The sequence below is a fragment of the Hemitrygon akajei genome, chromosome 14 (assembly GCF_048418815.1).
Source record: "Hemitrygon akajei chromosome 14, sHemAka1.3, whole genome shotgun sequence".
Classification (NCBI taxonomy): Eukaryota; Metazoa; Chordata; class Chondrichthyes; order Myliobatiformes; family Dasyatidae; genus Hemitrygon; species Hemitrygon akajei.
The window spans coordinates 5,924,061-5,947,762 of NC_133137.1; the positions used below are offsets into that span (position 1 = coordinate 5,924,061).

Consider the following 23,702-nt stretch of genomic DNA (forward strand, 5'->3'; position numbering starts at 1 on the left):
TCTGAATCAGCAGGCGCCGGGCTCTGTCTGCACCCCGAGAATTCAGCTCCAGCACCCGGCCAAGCTTGCGGGGGAGCGCCGAGGGGCAGCTGCGCTGTCCAAGGTGCTGACTTGTGGATGCGATTTGAAATGACGCTCCCTGTCTGTGCTCTCATGAGAGGGGTTCGTCCTTTGTCCCGCTCAGTCGTTGCTAGGCCATGCTATGGGTTGATTGATTAGCTTAATTCCCTATATTTGAGGGTGATTGGAGGAATGACGTCAGAGGTAACATTTTTTCCACACAGAGTGTGGATGCATGAACTGCCCTGTCAGGGTTGGTGGTAGAGACAGATAGACTGGGGGCATTTAAGAAACTCTTAAGTAGGCACATGGATGATAGAAAAGTGGAGGACTAAGTAGGAGGAAAGGGTTATATTGATCTTAGAGTAGGTTAAAAGGTTGGCATATCGTGGCCTGAAAGGCCCCTATTGTGCTGTAATGTTGTATGTACTTGAGTAAATGCATTTCCATTTTAATATCTATGAATTTTGACACATCCTAGCACTGTGAAAACTACTGTAACATGCCAGTAAATAAAAATTCAGGTAAAAGCTGTAGATTTTGGAAATCTAAACTAAAAACAGAAAATGCTGGATATACAGAGCAGGTCAGGCAGCACTGAAGACCTGATCTAATAAAACAATTTATATTTCTACAGATGCTGCCTGACCTGCTGGCAGTTTCTAGTACTTTCTCCTTTTATTATCATCATAATAAAAGCTCTTTTACTGAGAAAAAACATTGGCAAATTGTTTTATTGTCACATATACCATGCTACAGTGAAAAACTTTGCCAATAATTTTATAATTCTGTCTCATCATACAAGGGAATCATTTGCTAGTCCTATAACTGTACAATTGAAGCTGTCCTTGGCTTAGTGGCATGTGTTTTCAGGTTTTTGTGTCTTCTGTTCAATGGGAGGTGGGAAAAGAAAGAGTGACTGGGGTGTGTGGGGTCTGTGATTATGTTGGCTGCTTTACCGAGGCATTGGGAGGAGTGGACAGAACCTATGGAGGAGAACCTGATGTCCGTGATATGCTGAGCTGTGTTTACAGCTCTCTTCACTTGCTTGCAGTCGTGGGCAGAGCAGTTGCCGTATCAAGCGGATGCATCTGTAAACATTGATGACGTTCAGTGGCAACATGCAGCTCACCTGTGCTTTTAAATTACCCAGGGTGACTGTGCAAGGTTCTAGTACTATTCTGTCAGAAACAAACCCAGCAGGAATCCCAAGCCCTGTCAAGGTGAGACATGTGCAGTATGCTCACACTTACCTCTGCCGTGTTGGGGTTGTAGAATTTTATTGATCTTTTACCTTCTCCAATATTTCCTCAGTCCGTCCTAACACAATGGCCTGGCAATCTAAATATTGCCTCTGCTGCTCTGTTATGAGATCTGTGAGAACGATTTGGTGCATAATTCTTTGCTGTTTTTTCTCTTCTCACCACTACCTGTTCCCCCCACCCTCAACCTGGAGTCCACTCCACATTTGGAATTTGTGTTCAATAGAGTTTTGGCCACAAGGAACCCATACTTAAAATGTACAGTGGTTCCCCACATTTGAATACTTACCTTCAGTGATTAGTATACAAGGACACCAGGTCTGTTTGTTCATCTCCTTTCCATAAAACCATAAGACACAGGAGCAGGATTAGGCTATTCAACCCATGGAGTCTGCTCCATTCTATCATGGCTGATTTATTATCCCTCTCAACCCATTCTCCTGCCTTCCCCCTATAGCCTTTGATGTTTTTACTGATAACCTATCAGCCTCTGCTTTAAATATACTCAATTACTTGGCCTCTACAGCCATCTGTGGCAATGAATTCCACAGATTCACTTTCCGCTGGCTAAAGAAATTCCTCCTCATCTCTGTTCTAAAGGGACATCCTTGTATTGTAAGGCTGTCCCAGACTCCTCCACTCAAGGAAACATCCCCACCATATCCACTCTATCTAGGGCTTTCAATACTTTATAGGTTTCATTTAGATCCACTCTTCATTCTTCTAAACTCTAGCCAGTGCAGGCCCAGAGCTATCAAACGTCCCTCATATATTGACCCTTTCATTCCTTGGGATCATTATCATGAATAAAAAATAATCTGTCATCTGCTTTTGGAAGCAAAGTGAGTAACCTCACTTAGGCTGCAACTGCCATGCAGATGCCCACTTGCCCAAGCTACACTGGAGCCCCTTTGCATCCCGCTCATAAATTTGAAAGCCATTACTCAAGTTGCTCCTTGTCCTACGTTACAGCAGTGATCACTGGCCAGAACGATGTAGGTTCCTGAAAATTAAAAAAAAACTGCAGATGTTGAAAATGTGAAATAAAAACAAGAAATGCTGGGAATATTCAGCAAGCCAGACAATGTCAGTGACAAGAGAAACAGATAATATCTGAGGTCTGCGAGATGACCCAACTATTGAAACATTAACAATATGCCAGAAGTTCGAGAGTGTCAGGGGAAAGAAGTGAGTGCAATTGCTCTTACTAGGGAGAAGGTGGGTCTTCCGGTAAGATGGCGATTGCTTAGCTGCTCCGAACTTTTGTTCCGTTATTGTCGCTATCTTTGCACTAAATGTCTCCATTTTTTAAACCTTAGTTAGGAACTTTTTCGGTTTCTTTTACTTGCCTGTGAACACATTTACCTTACAATGTCTAGCAAGAGTTCTAAATCCGGGAGAAAGGAAGTTCCGGCTCTGTCGGCTGAGACCCGCGCTGCGCTCGAACAACTCCGAGACGATATTTTAAAGGAACTTAGAACCGCTTTCAAACAGCTGGAAGCCAAACTGTCGGATCAACGATAGAGTGGACGAACATGCTGAAAACTTATCTTGCATCGATTCGACTTCTGAAGATTTAGAAAGTCGCGTTCGATACTTGGGGAGAAGGTGAAAGATCCGAAGGTAGATAAGTCACCTGGACCAGATGGACTTCACCCTAGGGTTCTGAAAAAGCTGGCTGAAGAGACTGTGGAGGCATTAGTGATGATCTTTTTAGAATCACTAGATTCTGGCATGGATCAGGAGGACTGGAAAATTGCAAATGTCACTCCAGTGTTTAAGAAGGGAAGGAGGCAGAAGAAAGGAAATTATAGACCAGTTAGTCTAACCTCAGTGGTTGTGAAGATTTTAGAGTCAGGGGTGTGGTTTCAGGGTACTTGTAGGCACATGATAAAACAGGTCAAAGTTAGCATGGTTTTCTTAAGGGAAAATCTTGCCTGACCAATCTGTTGGAATTCTTTGAGGAAATAACAAGCAAGATTGATGAAGGAGAATCTGTGTTCTGCAGGGTTCAATGTTGGGACCACTTCTTTTTATGTTATATATCAATGATATTGTCGATGGATTTGATGGCTTTGTTGGCAAGTTTGCAAATGATACAAAGAGAGGTGGAGGGGCAGGTAGTTTTGAGGAAGCAGGGAGGGTGCAGAAGGACCTTGACAGATTAGGAGAATGGGCAAAGAAGTCACAAATGGAATACGGTGTTCGGAATTGTATGGTCATGCACTTCGATAAAAGCATCAACTATTTTCTGAATGGGCAAAAAAATTCAAAAATCCAAGGTGCATGGGAGCACTCATGCAGGATTCACTAAAGGTTAACTCGCAAGTTGAGTCGGTGGTAAGGAAGGCAAATGCAAAGTTAGTGTTCATTTTCAGAGGACTAGAATATAAAAGCAAGGATGTAATGCTGAGACTTTATAAGGCAGTTGCGAGGCTTTGCTTAGAGTTTTGTGAGTTTTGAGCTTCTTATCTAAGAAAGGATTTGTAAGCATTGGTGAGGATTCAGATGAGGTTCACGAAAATGATTCTGGAAATGAAAGGATTATCATATGAAGAGCATTTGATGGCTCTTGGCCTGTACTCATTGGCATTTAAAAGAATGACAGGGATCTCACTGAAGCCAATCAGATATTGCAAGGCCTTGATGAAATGGTGGAGCAGACTCGATGGGCCAAATGGCCTGGTTTTCTCCTATCTTTTATGGTGTTATGGACCAATTATTAAGTTGGGGTCTATCTTAAATACCTCTAATGATGTGACTTCCACCACCTCTGGGGCAAAGAACTCCAGAGATTCAGTGGCCTCTGATAGAATAAATGTCAAGGCACCTCAGTTTTAAATAACCAACCACTTATTTTCCAGGTATATCCCCTTGTTCACGACACTCCCACTGGTGAAAACAATCCACATCTCCATTCTGTCTGCCATGATCATACTGAATGGGGGGAAGGGCTTGATGGGGCCTGATGGCCACTCCTTCTTCCAATGTTCTGAAGGAAAGGCTGATGGGTTGTGGGATGACCATTGATGCAGAGACGTGAGCTCCTTGGCAAATGGAGAACTTACATTCAAGTAATGGGGCAAATCTGGGTTTAAAAAGAAGCAGGCATGGTAACATTAACCATGAAACTGCCAGATTGCCATGTGAGTGTCCTTATCTGGTCTTGCTTATATATGCCTGCAGAACCATCAGTATGTTTGGCTGTTAACTACCACTTTGGACAAAGCAACTCCCCAGTTATAGTACTGAAGATTCTGCATTCCTTCAACAAGCTGTGCTTCTGGCCAAGCTGTTTCAGTACTATGTCTAACTCTGTATCTACCTATCAATGTGGAAAATTGCCCAGGTATGTCTGGTTCACAAAAAAGCATAAAAATCCAATCCAGTTTAATTATTGCCCAGTTAGACTACTCACAACCAGGAGAGTGATGGCTGTTGCCATTGATAATGCCCTAATGTTGCTATTGACAGTGCTATCAGGCAGCATTTAAACACGTGCTTTCTGACACCCAATTTGGGTTTCACCAGGAACACTCCAGATCTCACCATAGCCTTGCTCTGTTAGTAGAGGTGAGGTGAGACTGAATGTCCTTGACATCAAGGGATCACCTGGAGGGGTGTGGCACCAGGTAAAACCAAAATCACTGAAAATCAGGGTAAAACACACCAATGGTTGGAGTTAAAGCTCACACAATGGTTGATGGAGGCCATTAATTGTAGCTCAGGTCATCACTGCAGGAGTTGCTCAGGCCATTGTCCAAGGCCCAACCATTGGCTGCTTGATTAATAACCTTCCTTCCAACATAAGGCCAGAAGTGGAGATGTTTGCTTCAGATTGCACAGTGTTCAAACTTCATAAATATGCTGAATGTGAGCACATAACGCAAGAGATGATACCTAGTCTCAGCAACTAACCTGGGCTCAGAGCGATTGCTACAATTGATGATTGAGCTGAGTGTAAAGATTTGCTCTTCAAAATCGGTTACTTGCTAGGCTTCGTTAGATGTGATTAAAATGTGAGTTATAAGGTACATCATTTGGTGATTATTATTGGGTCTTTCTGACCCTCAGAGTGTAGTTCAAGGCGTTGGTCATTTGATCTTATTAACAGGGTGTGTGTTTAAATGCTGCACTCGGCCATCGTCATCAGCTTAAGAGTGTTCATGGAGAGCACAGGCTTCCCTGAGATTCATATAACCAACTATGTCTTTTATTGATCATCCTTGTATTGTTATTTAGCGTGGTATTGTTGCTCAGTTTAAATAAAATAACAATTCAAGCTGTGGATATTGAAAAATTTGCCATTTCAAGAGTGTAAATTGCTTTTGTTGTCCAGGCACATTTTGACACCATACAGACGTAACAAGCTACCCACAGATATCGATTATAATGTGATTACATCACCAGCATTGTTATAGTAACATTATAACTCGGGGAGGCATTATGACTCTTAAACACATTATTGGCAGGAGGTTGCCTCTAGAAGCCGTTTTATCACTCTCCAGCTGTGTTTAGGCTCCATCATATAATGAGCACCGGAAGTTTGAATTTAACTTTCAAACTTCCGCAAAGAACCTGGCCAAGAAACACAGCAAAATAAACTTTCCTCAGATTCTTGGGACCCAATTGCTCACAATGGCTTTCTGCAGCCTGGCGAGCACATATTCTAACAACACACACACACAAAATGCTGGTGGAACACAGCAGGCCAGGCAGCATCTATAGGGAGAAGCGCTGTCGATGTTTCGTGCCGAGACCCTTCATCAGGACTAACTGAAAGGAAAGATACTAAGAGATTTGAAGGTAAGAGACGAAGGGGGAAATGCGAAATGATAGGAGAAGACCGGAGGGGGTGGGATGAAGCTAAGAGCTGGAAAGGTGATTGGCGAAAGTGATACAGAGCTGGAGAAGGGAAAGGATCATGGGACGGGAGGCCTAGGGAGAAAGAAAGGGGGAGGGGAGCACCAGAGGGAGATGGAGAAAAGGCAGAGTGATGGGCAGAGAGAGAGAAAAAAACGAACAACTGAATATGTCAGGGATGGGGTAAGAAGGGGAGGAGGGGCATTAACGGAAGTTAGAGAAGTCAATGTTCATGCCATCAGGTTGGAGGCTACCCAGCCGGTATATAAGGTGTTGTTCCTCCAACCTGAGTGTGGCTTCATCTTGACAGTAGAGGAGGCCATGGATAGACATATCAGAATGGGAATGGGACATGGAATTAAAATGTGTGGCCACTGGGAGATCCTGCTTTCTCTGGCGGACCGAGCATAGGTGTTCAGCAAAGCGGTCTTCCAGTCTGCGTCGGGTCTCACCAATATATAAAAGGCCACACCGGGAGCACTGGACACAGTATACCACACCAGCCGACTCACAGGTGAAGTGTCGCCTCACCTGGAAGGACTGTCTGGGGCCCTGAATGGTGGTGAGGGAAGAAGTGTAAGGGCAGGTGTAGCACAAGGTCCAGTTTGGACTGAGAGAGTGCTGCACTGTTAGAGATAGAGTTTTTTCAGATGAGATATTAAAGTGAGATCATGCAGAAAAATTTCCTGATAAATTTGCAAAGAAGAGGCGGCATGGTAGCATAGTGGTTAGCGCGACACTTTACAGAACAGGCGACCCAGGTTCAATTCCCACCGCTGCCTGTAAGGAGTTTGTACGTTCTCTCCGTGACTGCGTAGGTTTCCTCTCACAATCCGAAAGCGTATTGTTTGGTGGGTTGATTGTAAATTGTCCCATGATTAGATTAGGATTAAATTGGGGGCTGGTGTCTGGCACAGCCTGAATATCTGGAAGGCCCTATTCCGTGCTAAATCTCTTTAAAAAGAGTACTGACAATCTTCGTGCCCTGACCAGTCATGCGTGCTTAACCAATGTTGATGGTTTAGTCACTTCCTTATGCTTTTTGTATGAACTTACTTTTAGACCAGAAAATATAGGAGCAGCATTAGGCCATTTGGCCCATCGAGTCTGCTCCGCCATTCCATCACGGCTGATCCGCCTTTAATAAATGGGCTGCAATATTGATTGCACCGTGGCAATGCTCAGCAGTGTTCACTTAGCTGTGAAGTGAGGTGACCACCTGAGCTGGAAGGGTACTGTATAAGTGTAAATGCTCCCATTCTGCTGTGGCTGGCCTACATGCCACTTCTGTATGAGCAATGGCTGTCAAGGCACACAAGAAATGCACCACAGCAGAAATAGAGATAAACACAAGCGGTTTTGCTGATGCTGGAAATCCAGGGTAACACACAAAATGTCGGAAGATCTCAGCAGGTCAGGCAGCATTCATAGAGAGAAATAAAGAGTTGACGTTTTGGGCCGAGACCCTTCATTGTTGTCTGTTTATTCCTTTCCATAGATGCTGCCTGACCTGCTCAGTTCCTCCAGCATTTTGTGTGTGTGAGCAGAGATGAAGTATGAGATCTGGTCTGTTAAGCTACTTGTCTCTATGAACTTTGTGTAGCTGAACTACATTTCTCCTCATGTTCTCTGATGTACAAGGCTTTGTTTAAATTGCTGCATGGCTTGACCACTATAAAGAAATAAAGCTTAAGGATCGAGGACCAAGGGTCAACTTTATTCACCATGTACGTTCACGTGTGCAGTGGATTCCTGTAAATATCAGGGCAGTCATTTACTTGGGACAACGCTTAACAAAAACTAACCGAGAAAACAGCTGGGATTCCCATCATTTATTTGGGACACTGCGCAGCTTAATTGAGACACGAGATTGTTGCCGAACAGTTTCTAACTAACATCAGTTGCATGCACTTGCTGTGGCTGTTAGACACTACATCGTGCTTAGAGCGAACAGCTTTTAAGTAGCATCAGCTGCACCTGCTTTTGTTTAAAAAGCAGTGATTTTTGTCACTGATAGTTGGCAAGAAATGAGCAGTAAGGCATTTCAGAACTGTTTTGCACACTGCAGTTTCAAGCATTCAGGATTGGAGACACCAGAAGAGGCTGGGAGTGGAAATGAAACTACTTTGACAAGTTAGAAACTACAAATAATTTGAAGGTATTGACAATCATCTTGAATATTACAATGAAAATGAAGATTTGAAGGATGGAACCTTTGAGAATTGTGTGAAGGCAGTCCATTATCTGCACTGTTTTTGCTCATTTATAGTCAAAAGAACATGGTGACATACACTGGATGGATACCTCCATTGTTAACCATTAGAAACAGTTTTATAGTACTGTGGTAGTATTGGTAATGTTATAATTTATTCTGTTTTCATTTAAATACATAATTTGTTACTCATTTAAATGCTAGTTTGATTTATTTTTATACCTTTTTAACTATTTCCATGAAATTTCAGCTACTTGGGCAGCTGCTTAATTGGGCCAAAATGTACTGGTCCTGATGTGTCCCAATTAACCACAATCCACTGTATTAGGAATTTGCTGTGGTGTGTTACTGCAACATGCAACAAAAAACAATGTTCTACAATTATAAAGAACAAAGAATTGTATAGAAAATAAAGTTAGAGGTTAAAGTACAGGTATGGAATAAAAAATGCCTAAATACATAAATATCAACAAGTACTTAAACATAGCTCAGCTCCTGTACCCTTAAACCAGCAGCAAAATTGCAAATGCTTCTCCTACACAAATAAAATAAATCTTGTAAGATACAGCAGAATGTCCAAGTTCAACGAAAAAGGTTGGATGGCGTCTTTGGAGAAAGTTTTATACTTGGGGCTCGTTACTTCTGGTTCTAGCTCCACAGATTCTTCCTGACTCACTGAGTGTTCCTGGCATTTGTCTGTTACTGAGACAATACTGCAGTCAGTGGAGCTGCTGCCTCAGGACTCCAGTGGCACGAGTTCAATCCTGCCAGCCGTACGAAGACTGCAGAGTTTGCATGTTCTTCCTGCCGCTGCATTGGCTGCAGAGACAGCACGGTGGCATAGCGGTTACCGCCTGACTTTATGGCACCAGCGGTTAGATCGGAGTTTGATTACCACTGCTGCCTGTAAGGAGTTTGTACATTTCCCCCGTGACTGCGTGGATTTCCACTGGGAGCTCCAATTTCTTCCCACATTCCTAAAGGTTAGGGAGTTGTGGGAGTGTCATGTTGACGCCGGAAGCATGGAAACACTTGCAGGCTGCCCAGCGCAATCCTCACTGACTTCATTTAACACAAGCAACTCATTTTACTGTATATTTCGATGTATGTGACAAATTAAACTAATGGTTAATTGTCATCTCTTCTGGGCCCTCCGGTTTCCACACACATCTCAGAAATGTGTGTGCTGCTGTTAATTGACCTCTGTAAACTGCTAGTTGTTGAATGACCCTTGGGGCAATTGATGGGAATATAAGAAGACTAAAATTGGTTAGGGTAGGAAGAATATAAATGGATCCATGTATATTCTGCTGATTGGACTCTGGGCTTGTACTTCACCTAGCATCTGCTAATGTAAAGCTTCACAGTCTCCACATTTCATTCCCGCTCATTTTTGTGAATTATCATGCTCTGCTGCTCTTTATTTATTGAAAATCCCAGTGTCCAGCATCCGTGGGAAGAGAGCACCTCTTGTAGGGAACATCCCAGGAAACCACCAGGTGCACAATTTGTTTTCCCAGCTGTACACTCTTGAGTGCTGCTCTTCACTGAGTCCACTGTATCGTGCTTCATCTCCAATTATTTCTCTGCATGCTGTCCAGAGGCAAAATTTTTAATATGATCTAATTCAGCAAGGAAGATTGTACCTTGATTTTCAGTGGCCATTAACACTGAGGTGCATAGTGCATGACATCAATAATGTGTATTTGAAATAATACTTTATTTGAAATGCTCCATTTGCTTTCAACTTTTGGATTCAATTGGTGCACCCGTCTAGAGCATGACAGTTGAAATGTTCAACATCTACCTACAATAATTAAAAGAATCAAACAACACAGGCACTGGTACCTCTGGGAATGAATCCATATCAAGAGCCTCTCCTTGTTGAAAGGAACGTGAAGTGGAAAATATCCTTTTTGACATAATTGTATTTGCATCGCAATCCTTAAACCATTCTAATGCAAACTCTTTTGCCACTAGGACAGAGAACTGGGAGCAGAAGAAATTGAAGGTAAGCAATTCTTTTAATTTTCAGAATTTTGAGATACATTGAAACCTTTTACATGTTGGTATGAAATACATAGTTAAAAACAAGCAGCCTTCTCTTTTTTGCACTTTTTTAAGTACCACATAACAAATCCTTCAGACTGTTTTGCACAGATGCTGCATTTACATTTTCCCTCCTTCCCTCACGCAACCTATTTGAACACAGAATAACTAGATTCTGGGAATCATTGCCAAAGTGGAGGCCAAGTCATTGGGTATGTTTAAAGCAAGGTTGATAAGTTATTGATTAGTCTGTACACTAAAGGTTATGGGTAGAAAGCAGGAAAATGGGATTGAGGAGGATAATAAATTACCCATGATGGAATGGGAGAGCAGACTCAATGAGCTGAATGGCCCAATTTTGCTCCTTTGTCTGATGAACTTATGGCAAAAGGGTGAGTTTTTGAACTAGGAACTTGTTTCCAAAATGGCTGAATTCATTTTAGCCACTCCAGAGTACATGATCAGATGTCTCAGTAGATGAATATTGTTTTAAGAGACAGCATGGTCATACTCTAATCAATATGATTGAATCATACAGCACGGACAGGTTATTGAACCCCTGTGCCAGAACTTTGAAAGAGCTCTTCAGTGAGTCCCATTCCCCTGCTTCTCTAACACAAGGGATTCTTCAGATGCTGGAAATGCGGAGTAACACACACAAAATGCTGGAGGAACTCAGCAGGTCAGGCAGCATCTATGGAGAGGAATAAACAGTCGATGTTTCAGGCTGAGAACCTTCATTAGCACTTTCTGCCGAGGATCTCTATCTTCTCTAGCCTGGTCTTGCATTCCTCCTTTTTCATTTTTTAAATTCAATTATCTTTCAAAGTTATGATTGAATCTGGTTCCTCTATCTACTTGAACAGTGCATTCCCAACCATTGCAAATTACTAAATGAATACCAAGAGTGACAAAACAATTAATTCTTATGTACAGAATTATGAGAAATAGCTAAAGTGTGAAGAATAATTTGTTGTTTTTATGGAGCTGTTTATAAAGTGAACTCTGGAAGTTTTATTACATTATACTGGTGTTCGTACGTGTGCATGTGTGTGTGTGTTTAATCATCATGTTGTTCAAGGATAATTATGAATAGAATAATATTGCTTCCCCTATTTTCTAAGAGTTACAGAGGACTGTATCCATGAAACCTTCACAAGTGGAACTAATGTATGATAATTGTGTAGCGAAATTATGCTTTTAATACTAGGGACTCTAGCAATGCAGTGGCTCCTAATCTCTGTAATAACAGATCAGTATCCAGGCTCTAAATCAGGTAAGAAAATCCTTCCATTCTGCTGCCGTCCATGAAGTTGGTTTGGGGAATCACAATGAGCTTACTGGCCGTAGCTTGCCAATAATTACTGTGAAATTGGTGAACATAATATGGATACTGCAGGTGTGGGAAATTGAGGAAGAAGACAGCACTGATGCAAGAAATTGGAATTATGGCTGAAATGCATTACTCAGGGACAAGGAGTGACTGATGGTGCCAGTGAGCAAGTAACACAGAAGGAAGCTTGAAATATAAATGGGCTGTACTGCAACCACAGAGCCATCACCTACGTCTCACTTCTGCACACCTTTCATCTTCACCATTTAATTTCATTTGAGATCATTGTTTCATACAGCCCTTAGCTGCTAGAGATTGTTTTTCATTTATTTGTTTATTCCCTCCCTTACTTTGAAATGTTTGATTCTGGATTTTGGTGAGGGAGGGAATCTGTGAACACTCTCCTGAATTGCATTCATCTGTTCGAATATCAATGCCAGCTGAGTCCCCCAACTCTTACTGATGATTACTGGGGTGTTCATTCGGAGATCCAAATTGTAATTAATGATAGTGACTTCCATCAAGAGTTTATTGTCCTTTATAGGGAGTTAATTTCCCCTGAAGCATTTTTTCACACCTTAATCACTGATGGTGATTTTGGCTACTTTTCCTGTGGAATGACTGTGGTTCTTGTTGCTTTGCAGTACAAAATGTGAATATTCTTTACAGAGAGCCTTCTAGTGCATTATAAAGCCTAAGTCACCTCTGAGGAATTAGTCCAAGGCACAGCATCAATGCACAGAGATCTACGTACAGAAACCCCCCTTAACATTTAGTCCCAGATTTGACAGGTTCTGCAAAAAAGTCAAGTCAAAGTACACTTATTATCAAAGTATGTAAACTTTATGCAACCTTGAGATTCGTCTCCTTACAGGCAGCCACAAAGCAAAGAAACCCAACATGCAAAGAAAAAAGAAGGAAAACCATGCTAACAATACAAATAAGCAAACAGCATTCAGAACTGAAGTTCACTACGGTGAGTCGACACTGTGATAGTTGCAGTTGCAGTTCGGAGCAGAGATGAGTAAACCTAGCAGAGTAATGAGTTGAAGTTCAGCACGGGGACGAGTAAACCTCGTGGAGCAGCGTTTTGAACCAGCCTGTGCCTCGTCTCCAGCCCCGACACCCTGTCCTTTTCAGTCTGGCCCGGCATTTAAATCATGCAGACCTTGCTGTCGGACCCAGACCCTGCCATTGCGATAAGCTCTCGGGCTGGTGCCCTGCCACCTAAATTCAGCACAGTGCTTAAATCGATCAAACCTCGGGTCTCTCCTCACTCTTGGGCCCAGGTCCGGGCCCCGCCACTTCGATTCCGCATGGCCTCTGCTCGCCTCGCCTCGCCTCGGTTCTGCCGAAACAAATTGCCTCCAAGTTCATTCCAGGAAAAGCCAAACATTGGCTCATTCCCCACTCTCCGGCCTAGACTCCTCCACCTTGATTCAGCCCATAGACACCACACCACAGCTGTCCTGCACCTTCAGGACTTCAGTTCCCACTGTAAAAATGCCACGTTCTACAGGTGGCTCAAAAGCTCAACTCTGACAGGGAAGCTACAGTCTATTGTTTGCAGTGATCGTTTAGCAAAAAAGTGTTATTAATGAAGTATCTAGTTGCTTTCTTTGCTTTGTCTGCCATCAACAAGCTACACCAGCACCATCTTAAACCAGAAGGAAAAAAGGTGGGAAATAGCAGGTGTAGCATTTAGGAGTTCCCTTTGAGCTTGTAATTGTTGGGGAAGAGACTTGTTCTCTGATTTTATACTAAACACTTAACATTATTATGTACAACCAGTGGCCACTTTATTAGGTTGGGAATGGAACTTGGTGTTGTCTTCTGCTGCTGTAGCCCATCCACTTCAAAGTTCAATGTGTTGTGTGTTATGAAATGCTCTTTTGCACACTACTGTTGTAACATGTTGTTAATTGAGTTACTGTCGCCTTCCTGTCAGCTTGAACCACTCTGGCCATTCTCCTCTGACCTCTCTCATTAACGAGGCGTTTTCACCCACAGAACTGGCATTCGCTGGATTTTCCTTTTTGTTTCTCACACCATTCTCTGTAAACTCTAGAGACCGCTGTGTGTGAAAGTCCCCGGAGATCAGCAGTCTCTGCAATACTCAAACCACCCTTTCCGGGACCAACAATCATTCCACGTCAAAGTCACTTAGATCACATGTCTTCCCCATCCTGATGTTGGGTTTGAACAACAACCGAACCTCTTGACCATGTCTGCATGCTTTTATGCATTGAGTTGCTGCCACATGATTGGCTGATCAGGTATTTGTGTTAACGAGCAGGTGTAGAGCTGTAGCTGATAAAGTGATTTCAGTGGAATCAAATATCAGTGGCAGAGTCACACTTGCGCTGATTCAGGCCGTTTGCCAGAAGCTAGGGATTGTACTCCACTCTCCTCTATGCTAAAACCGATCTGGAAGTGATAATGGGCAAGGAATCAATAATTGAACTGGGGTTGGAGTGGGTTTCTAACCAATTACCTGGCAGTCAGATAGCACAGGGGCATCCTGGTGCTGTGAAAATTAACTTGGTCCAGTTCTAATCCCAGAGCATTCATCTTTTGCTTTCGAGATCCTTTTAACCTCATTCCAAAATGGAAGGAAGGAACTTCAATCTTCCTGTAAAATGACGTGGCATGTCCTTCATGAGAGGTACTACCTAGAGCCCATAATAAAGCAATGAATAAACAGGACAGAATGCCATGTAATTGAAAAAAAAGGTAAACTTTCCTTCTCTGTTACGTGTTCTATGTTCACACTCCTTTTCTGGACCCCTTCCCATCTCTGTCACCTGACTAAGTGCATCTGTTACAAAACATGAGGAGTGCCGTTGGTGCATTTCAAAGGAATGTATCGATTTAAATGCAGAGAAAATCAATTTCCATTTGTATGTATTGCATATATTAAGAATAAATATTCTTTTCAAAGTTAAAATAATGCCTGCATGAGACTGCCCACAGCAAGCTGTGGTCCACTAAAGGTTCCACTACAACAATTGGAATATATCCCAGGATCAGCAAATGCTGGAGTAGATTAAATGTATGTGCACAGTGAAGAGTATCCTAGTTGGTTGCACCACAGCCTGGTGTGGAAACATCTACAGAGAGTGGTGGTTGCAGCCCAGACCGTCACAGACAAAGCCCTCTCCACCAAGAACACACCTACAAGGAGCACTGTAACGAGACAGTAACATCCATCATCAAGGACCCGTACCATCCCAACCACGCTCTCTTCTCAATACTACCACTGGGCGGGAGGTACAGGAGCCTTAAGCCCCACACTACCAGGGTCAGTAACAGTTATTACCCTACAGCCATCAGGCTCCTGAACCGGTGTGTATAACTTCACCCACCTCAACTCTGAACTGATTCCACAACCTACAGATTCACTTTCAACTTGTGTTCTCCGTATTACTTACTTTTCGTTACTTGCACAATTTTTCAAGTTGGTTGTTCTTTAATCTTTATTTATGTATAGTTTTTCATAAATTATATTGTATTTCTTATTTTCCTGTAAATACCTGCAAGAAAATGAATCTCAAGGTAGTGTATGGTGACAGATACTGTTCATAGGTACTTTGATAATAAATTCACTTTGACTTTGAAATGCACTACCATTTCAGAGGCTTTACACCACCGACTGTCTTGCTGCAATGGTTTGCTCAGTATTTCCATGACTTTAAGCTTTGAGATTGCAAAAGACAGCACTGACCAATAGCAAAGCTAAACTAGTACACACAGTGAGCTCTGGTATAAACCTTAGTGGGTTATGTAACTTAGAAGGGATGTTTTCATTGGAATACAGAAAGCCTCCATGAAACTTTACTGAGTCAAGTCAGTTTGGGAGCCGTGGTCAGGACACTGGATGGTTCTTACCAAGCCCTTTGGGGCATTGTTAGAGGCAAATCTTCTGCCCTTTACATAACAAAATAATCATGGAAAAGTCATGTGTACGATAACTCGAATGCAAAACAATCAAGTTAGTACTTTCATCAGAAATTATTGGTTTCCTCATTTCTTAGCCAATGACAAATGCAATATTACCATTCATTTCAAGAGGACTAGGATATCAAAGCAAGGATGTAAAGATGACATTTTATAAGGCACTGCTGAGGCAGTGCACAAGCACGCGCCTTACAGCAGTCTCGAGAATACTGGTTTTAACCTGGGACGTATCTGGAAGGTTAAAAACACTAAACTATTAACAGAAACAAACAATGCCTTCTTAATTAAAACATCCCCTTCCAGAGGAGTTTAAAGCTCTAATTCTAAATAAAAATCAAATTAATCTACATTTTAATATATAATTATATCAGAAAACTATGGTCCTTTCATTCTTAAATTCTACCTGACACTCACTGTGTGATTTGAAACCTTTCATGGACCATTCCTGATATATTGTGCATGCTACTGTTGATATAACTTCCAATCTAAATTCTTTTTCTTTTATGAAATATCTATTTTTTTAAATATATATAAATTAGGATGGACAGCTTTTTCATTGTTCAATATTTGCAGTAAATTAGATTTACAACCCCTTGTAAAATTATGCCTTGACTTTAAAACCAATGAAGGTCGTTTACTAAATAGGATTCAACACAACTATTGAGCAAGGACGGTGAACCTGGTCAAAGGCCACCTGCTCCCATGGAAGAGCACTAGAGGAGGTCTCATGCAAATCAGCTTGACTAAAAGCTTAGCTCATCTTTCAATTGGTTCCTAAATTAAAACCAAAATGGTGGCACACCAACATTTGTAATAAAGGGCAACACACACTCATGAGTTCCTCGAGCATTTTTGTGCGTGTGTTGCTCTGGATTTCTGGCACCTGCAGAACCTGCTCACAATACTCCAAGTGAGGCAAATTCAGAAGAATGAGGGTGACTGCATTGAAACTTATTGAATGGTGAAAGGCCTTGATAGAGTGGATGTTGAGATGATGTTTCCAATGGTGGGAGAATCTAAGACCAAAGGATACAGCCTCGGAATAGAGGGCTGTCCTTTTAGAATGGAGATGAGGAATTTCTTTAGCCAGGGAGAGGTGAATCGGTGGAAATCGTTGCTACAGGCAGCTGTGGAGGTCAAGTCATGGGTTATATTTAAGGCAGAGGTTGATAGATTCTTGATTGGTCAGGGCATGAAGGGATTCGGGGAAAAGGCAGGAGATTGGGGCTGAGAGGAAGATTGGATCAGCCATGATGAAATGGCAGAGCAGACACATTGGCCAAATGGTCTAATTCTGCTCCTATATCATATGGTCTTATGACTTGTTAGTTGTGATATATAGTTCTTGAGCAAAGAGTTCATGGGGTTTTAAGACAGACCTCAGCTAAACGATGATCTCTTGGTCTCATAATCTACCTCATCATGACCCTTGCACTGCACAGTCTCAGTTAGTATTAACACTATGTTCTGCATTCTGTTTCCTGCTGCCGTGATGTAATTAGGTATGGAGTGATCTGCTTGGATGGCACACAAGCAAGAACTTTTCACTGTGTCTCAGTACATATCACAATAATAAACTCAACTCAACGAATCTGTGGTGGGAGGAACCTAAACTGAGACCTCACCCCTGAGAACTCTTGCATGGAATTCTCGCAGCTTCTGCAAGTATCTCAGCACAAACTCCTGGCCAAGCAACAGAAACCAGAAATCAGATCCTGATGAAGGGTCTCGGCCCGAAACACCAACTGCTTACTCTTTTCCATTGATACTGCCTGGCCTGCTGAGTTCCTCCAGCATTCTGTGCGTATGGTCTTTGAAAGTGCCAGTTTGCAACACTTGGTTATGGATAACACTTTGCTGTGGAACACTAGTGAGTTTCAGGCAGGCTTCAAAGTATGTAACTTCAAACATATACTTTATTCATAATATAAGCAAGAAATACAATCATAACTGGACTTTCTCTACATTAATCGTACCATCAAGTCAATAAAATATGTTTCAATGTGTCAAAACCACTCGTGTTTCCTCCTTAAACAATGCAAAAGCATTTGAGAGTCTGTTACACAGGACCCAACCCCTCAGTGTCCAGTGGTGGCAGGACCCTAGACTGTGGTCCTTCCCCACAGAGCCTTTGTGGAGGCTGCGCTAAGCTTCTGTGCATCTCTCAGCACGGAACCCTGCAACTTGGAAGGACCAGCTTTGGCCTTAAGCTCTGAATTTCTTCCCCAAACATCTCCATCACTCTCTCTTCCTGACTTTCATCCCAATAGCTCCACTTACACAGGTAAACACTTTGTGAAACACCTCTGTGGGCAGTGTTCTACACTGAAGTTACAAAGCGAATGCTGATAAAAATGGAGCCCTATGTTGGAGGGAAAGATTAGATTGATCTTTGATTGCACAACATCAAGAGCCAAAAGACGTGTACTGTTCTGTAGTCTTCTATGTAATGTTGGTTTCATGGTATTTTGATTTGACTTGTAAATGAAGTATTATTTTTGATTATGTGGTTCTTTGTTGACAGAGCTAAGAGACGCATTCAGAGAATTTGATAAGGACAAGGATGGTTTCATTGGCTGTAAAGATCTGGGCAACTGCATGCGGACAATGGGCTACATGCCAACCGAGATGGAGCTGATTGAACTCTCCCAGCAAATTAACATGAACTGTGAGTTCACACACAATGTTGACTTCACCAGACATGTTCCATTGAATGTTGAACTCAGTGGATGACACCAGTTGGAGGGGCTGCCTCAGATCTGTATGCTGGGTCTACTTGGACCACTCACTGGGTCAAACGGAATGCTCACGGCATTTCATGTGTGGCACGAGGCTGATGGAGCAGCACAGTGCTTCAACACTGGACCAGCCACCGGGATGGAGGCTCCAAGGATGTGTGCATGATCACTGCAGTGCCTTAGGAGTTGCTCCCTAAGTGAAAGACAGGTACTGATGAGGGCTGATGCTGATGCCGGGCACATTGATGCTAGAAGGAATTCCCTCAATGCTGGAGGGGTTTCAGTCAGGCTGTTACTTGGTTAGTCTCTCCTGGCTGTAAAGCTAAGGGCCTCACTGGGCAAGGTCATAATCTGCCCTCTTGTCTGAAACAATAACATGACTTCCCTATGAAGTAGGAACGCAGGTACCAACATCTCCTGGGTGCCTGCTTCTTGTTTCTGGGAACACTGAAAACAAGCCGGATCCTCCTTGTTTCCATTGCCTCTCCCTTTTACTGTTCTAAACAACAGCTGTACAATCTTTCAGCACCTAAATAACCTGCTTTTCCGCAAGGTTGGCTCTTTCAATTTTTCTCTCATTATACATTTGGCAATCTCTGTTCTCTTACCTTGTCTATCTGTTCTCTCCTCCTCAGAATTCATTTTCGTAGCTTCTTGTCAGGGAATGTAGTAATCAAACCTGATTCCTTCTTCCAAATAATTGATGTACTGTAAATGATAGTGTTGAAGCCCCTGCACCAATCCCAGTGGCACACCACTGATAAACTTCCCATTTATGCCTACTCTCTGTTTTCTGTTAGCCAGCCAATTATCTATCCACAACAGCCGGTTACCTCTCAGACTTTTCCACTTCAATCTTCTGGAAATCTAAGGATCATGCATCCACCAATACCCTATCATTCGCACTTCTTTGGAAAAGACAACCTCTAATAAATTGGTCAAACATGATTCCCGATTCTCAAAACCACATTAACTTTCTCTGATCACCTTGCTATTTCCGTAACATCTTTTAAATATTGGATCATGAGACATAGGAGCAGAATTAGCCCATTCAGCCCATCAAGTCTGCTCCACCATTCTATCATGATTTACCCCTCAACCCATGTAACCGTTGACACCCTTACTAATCAAGAACCTATCAACCTTCACCAAATGCACCCAAAGACTTGGCCTTCACAGCCATCTGTCCACACATTCACCACCCTCTGGCAAAAGAAATTCCTCCTCTTCTCCGTTCTAAAGGGACCTCCTTGTATTCTGAGGTCTCTGGCCTTAGACCCCGCCCTCCACCCCTCCATGTCCAGTCTACGTAGACTCTATTATTTCCACACTGCTGAGTTATTCAGCTTGTGGTTTCCTGCTTTCTGTCTCCTTCCCTTTCTGAATAACGGAGTTACGTTGGCTGTTTTCCTGCCTCAAAGCTAGGAAATTTTGAAAAACTAAAATCAACATGTCAGCAGTCTCACTGGCCAACTTTAAGATTCTGGGATGAAATCCATCAGGACCCAGAGTCTTGTCAGTCCACAGCTCCATTTTTCACCTAGTACCATTTCCTTAGTCTTAGGCTTAGGTTTAATTTATTTATCACAAGTACATCGAAAGATAGAGTGAATGCGTCATTTGCGTTAACAACCGACACACCTAGGGATGTGCTGGGGAGAGACCACAGGTGTCACCACACACTCCAGCACCATGTCCTTATGTTCGGCAAGACAACACAGAACACAATAAGCAGCAAAACAGGCCCCTTTCCCCCTCCCGCCCACCACACAAATGGACAGTCCTCGAACTCCAGGATAGGCCTCTGGTCTCCAGTCTCCAGACACTGTAATTTTTCCAAGTTCCTCCATGCCTTCCGATTCCCAACTTGTAGCTGTTTCACAAGTTGTGCACATTGTCTGTGGTGAAGACTGACATAAAACACTCATTTCCCATCTCCTCGTTTTCTATTATTAATTGCTAGACTCACTTCCTATTGGTCCAACATTCATTTTGTTAACTATTTTCAATTTTAAATATTATTAGAAATTCTTATTATCTGTTGTATTTTGGACCAGCCTAAACAAGGACTGGATGAAAAGGGTGGATGTCACCCCTAGAATTCATATTGGATGTTGGTTGATCATGGATCAAGGTGTCAGTGTGATAATCCTTTGCCGAATATCTCAATACATTAATTTCTCCTGTTTAACATATTGCTAGCTTCATTAAAATAGCAGTTCATGGACTGACCTACAAAGGCACTGAATATTTAATCACTAAATTCTGAAAAATAATTTTAGGGGCCCAGTATGATTGCTTGAGCATTCTCAGAATGAATACATTTGAAGTAAGTTTGTCACCAGGCCTCTTGTTTCTGTATGTTTTACTTTTAGTGGGCGGCCATGTTGATTTTGATGACTTTTTGGAATTGATGGGACCCAAGCTTTTGGCGGAAACGGCTGACATGATTGGAGTGAAAGAGCTCCGGGATGCTTTCAAGGAGGTGACCATTTCCACAACTCTTAAATAAGCGCGGCTCCCTTTTCCCCCAGTCTCCTGAGGAAACCTCTGAGTCAAAGTCCTTCACGTTTCCATGGGGATCGCGGCAAAGTTCTGCTGGGAAAGCAAGTGAACCCCCATGTAAATTTCAAGACCTGGCTTGGTGTCACATCCTCTCTCACCAGATATAGAATGGGTTAACAAATAGGGTTAGAAAGATCATAAAAATGACAAAGACTGATGTGCTATTCTTTTGGACAATTCTAACTGTTCTATATAATGGAAGCTTATCCCTGAATATTCTGCCAAACTGAGCAGTTCAGACATTCTGGGATGGCAGGGGTGAGGTGCCAGATTGGGCTGAATGGCCTTTCCTCCTCTTCCGAAAAGGGAAGCTGTGGGCTCGTTTCAAAGGACAGGAACTGTGCAGCTTGAACAGCTCACCTGCCTTCCCTGAGTGATCGAGAGGGCGAGGGCGCTGCTCGGCATAAGGCATGTGGTGCTCTTTCTTCAGGTAGAAGGCCAGTGAGGGCCACGATTCTTAGTGCCGATAATATGGAGTAAATATGTATGAGGGTAAATACAGGATTGCCCTTCATATACAAAATGTTTGCCATATCGCTTTTTCCGTACCTCATACCTGCAGACAAAACCTGATGCCCAGTCCACACTCTGGGATGAATGAGGCAGGATTTTAGGAGCATCTTAAAGGAGAAGAGGGATGGAGGGAGAAGGAAAAACTGCCTAAAGGGGAAATTCCAGAGCTTAAGGTCCGGACAGCTAAAAGTAGAACCCGCTCCATTTTACTCATGTATTTTACTCACGGAGCATGGATACAGCTCACCATACATGGAACATCAGACATTTACTTACACTGGTCCTAAACTAATCCCAGTTAATTGCCATCATCTCCCTAGATTCTACCGCTCTCCCACACTGTTTGGGATGTAGGTTAAAGCCACCTCACCCACAGGCGACCCACTCAGCTCCTGGGAGAACCTGCGAACTCCACGCATAGACAGCACTGGAGGTCAGGACTGAGCCTGGGTTACTGTGAGACTAATGCTCGAGTGACCATAGCTCTAGCTCAGGCTAGCACAGATAACTCCTGTAGTTGTAGGGCTGGGGAAGGTCACGGAGGAAAGAAGAGTGACGCCATGGAAGGTTGAAAACCGAAGATGCCAAATGTTCTGGGAAATAGTTGATATTGTTGAGGAAGTCTCAAGGTCTCCGCACATCCCAAAGTGGCAACTGGCAGCAGAGGGCGTTTATGTACAGGGCATTGCAGTGCTTTAGGAATGATGGCAGCAAGATTTCCCACAGCACGCCCCTGTGTTCAGTAACGTGCTGACGACCAGATCATCTGTTGTAAATTGATGTCAATAATATTGATTTCTGACAGGCGTTTGGAGCCCCCAGAATGCAGCACTTCCTTGGTTTGGGAGGACCAGCCATTTTATAGACTCCAACCTCAGGACTTGAACCTGAACTCAGGATATTGTGACTGCCGTGTATGAGCCAGCAGAGAGCAAATAAGCAAGAAAGTTCATCCCCGGTGTGATTCATTGAAGTAGATCCAAGATTCAAGTTTATATATCACACGTACAGTACATCGAAACATACAGTGAAATGCGTCACTTGCATTAACAAACAACAATCCCGAGGATGTGCTGGGGGCAGCCCACGAGTGTCACCACACATTCCGGCGCCAACAAAGCATGCCCTCAGTGCTTGGCAGAACTACGCAGACCACAACGAAGCAGGACAGAGCAAGCAACAAAACAAAAACAGTGAAATAAGCCCCTTTCCTCCCTCCCACCCACTCACCCATGCACAGACACGGTTCTCTAATCACAAGGCAGGCCATCTCCTTCGGCCTGCTAAAGTAGAGCCTGGTACTTGCGGGTGAGATCCGCTATGCTGGGAAGTGTTGGGGCAAATAGTACAAAGGTATTAAAGGGATAGATGAATAAATGGATGAAGGAAAAGCAATTAGATGTGGATAATCAGGGAAGAATGGATTGGAGGCTTGCATGATACATACAGCCAGCAGGAAATGGATGGGAGGAATGGCGTATTGTGTGTTTCATGTGGTGTTTCACACTGCTGTCCATTGAGACTGCGTCCGATTCCTTAAGTACAGTTCGACACAAATGGAGACGGGGAGATCAGCACGACAGAGCTCCGTGAAGCCATGAAGAAGCTACTCGGCCAACAGATTGGACACCGGGACATTGAAGAAATACTGAAAGATGTGGACTTGAACGGTGATGGGCGTGTTGACTTTGAAGGTGAGAAGCAGATAGTGGGGCTGTGCATCACGTCCAAAACTCACTGCGTGTACTGGGACAAAGCCAACCCCTACATCACCAGCCTGATACTCATTCCATTCTTGCCTCCCCCCAGCACTTCCTAGGTCATCCCAAATGGGTAATCTGTGCTGTAAATGGCTGATCCACTCTCACCTGTCCCCTCCCCACTACTTCACCTACCAAACCCTGGGGACAAAGCTGATGTTTAATCTATCTGGTTTTCACTCACTGTGACAAAGTTTATTAACAGATGTCATTACCGCCTCAATTGTATTTCTTAGTTTGAATATGTTTGGACTGACTTAGCTTGTGTACAGATATTCAGCTTAACTCTTCACAGAAGAGATTGCAGTTCAAAGTTTGGCAATATTGAGCTTTAAAAATTGCGCTGATTGATGAATTTTACTTTTACCAAGCTTCCACACTGGCTCTTAA

The 23,702-nt window shown here is 43.0% G+C and overlaps 1 protein-coding gene across 3 annotated transcripts in view; it reads left to right on the top strand.

Moving 5' to 3' along the window:
- Positions 1 to 23,702, top strand: part of LOC140738260 (calcium-binding protein 1-like) — a 116,232-nt gene that overhangs the window by 80,681 nt on the left and 11,849 nt on the right. For all 3 annotated transcript variants that reach the window (XM_073065416.1, XM_073065417.1, XM_073065418.1), the window contains 4 exons: positions 10,378 to 10,408; positions 18,261 to 18,404; positions 20,850 to 20,959; positions 23,099 to 23,246. In XM_073065416.1, the coding sequence (XP_072921517.1) occupies positions 10,378 to 10,408; positions 18,261 to 18,404; positions 20,850 to 20,959; positions 23,099 to 23,246 (433 nt within the window). The remainder of the gene's footprint in view (positions 1 to 10,377; positions 10,409 to 18,260; positions 18,405 to 20,849; positions 20,960 to 23,098; positions 23,247 to 23,702) is intronic.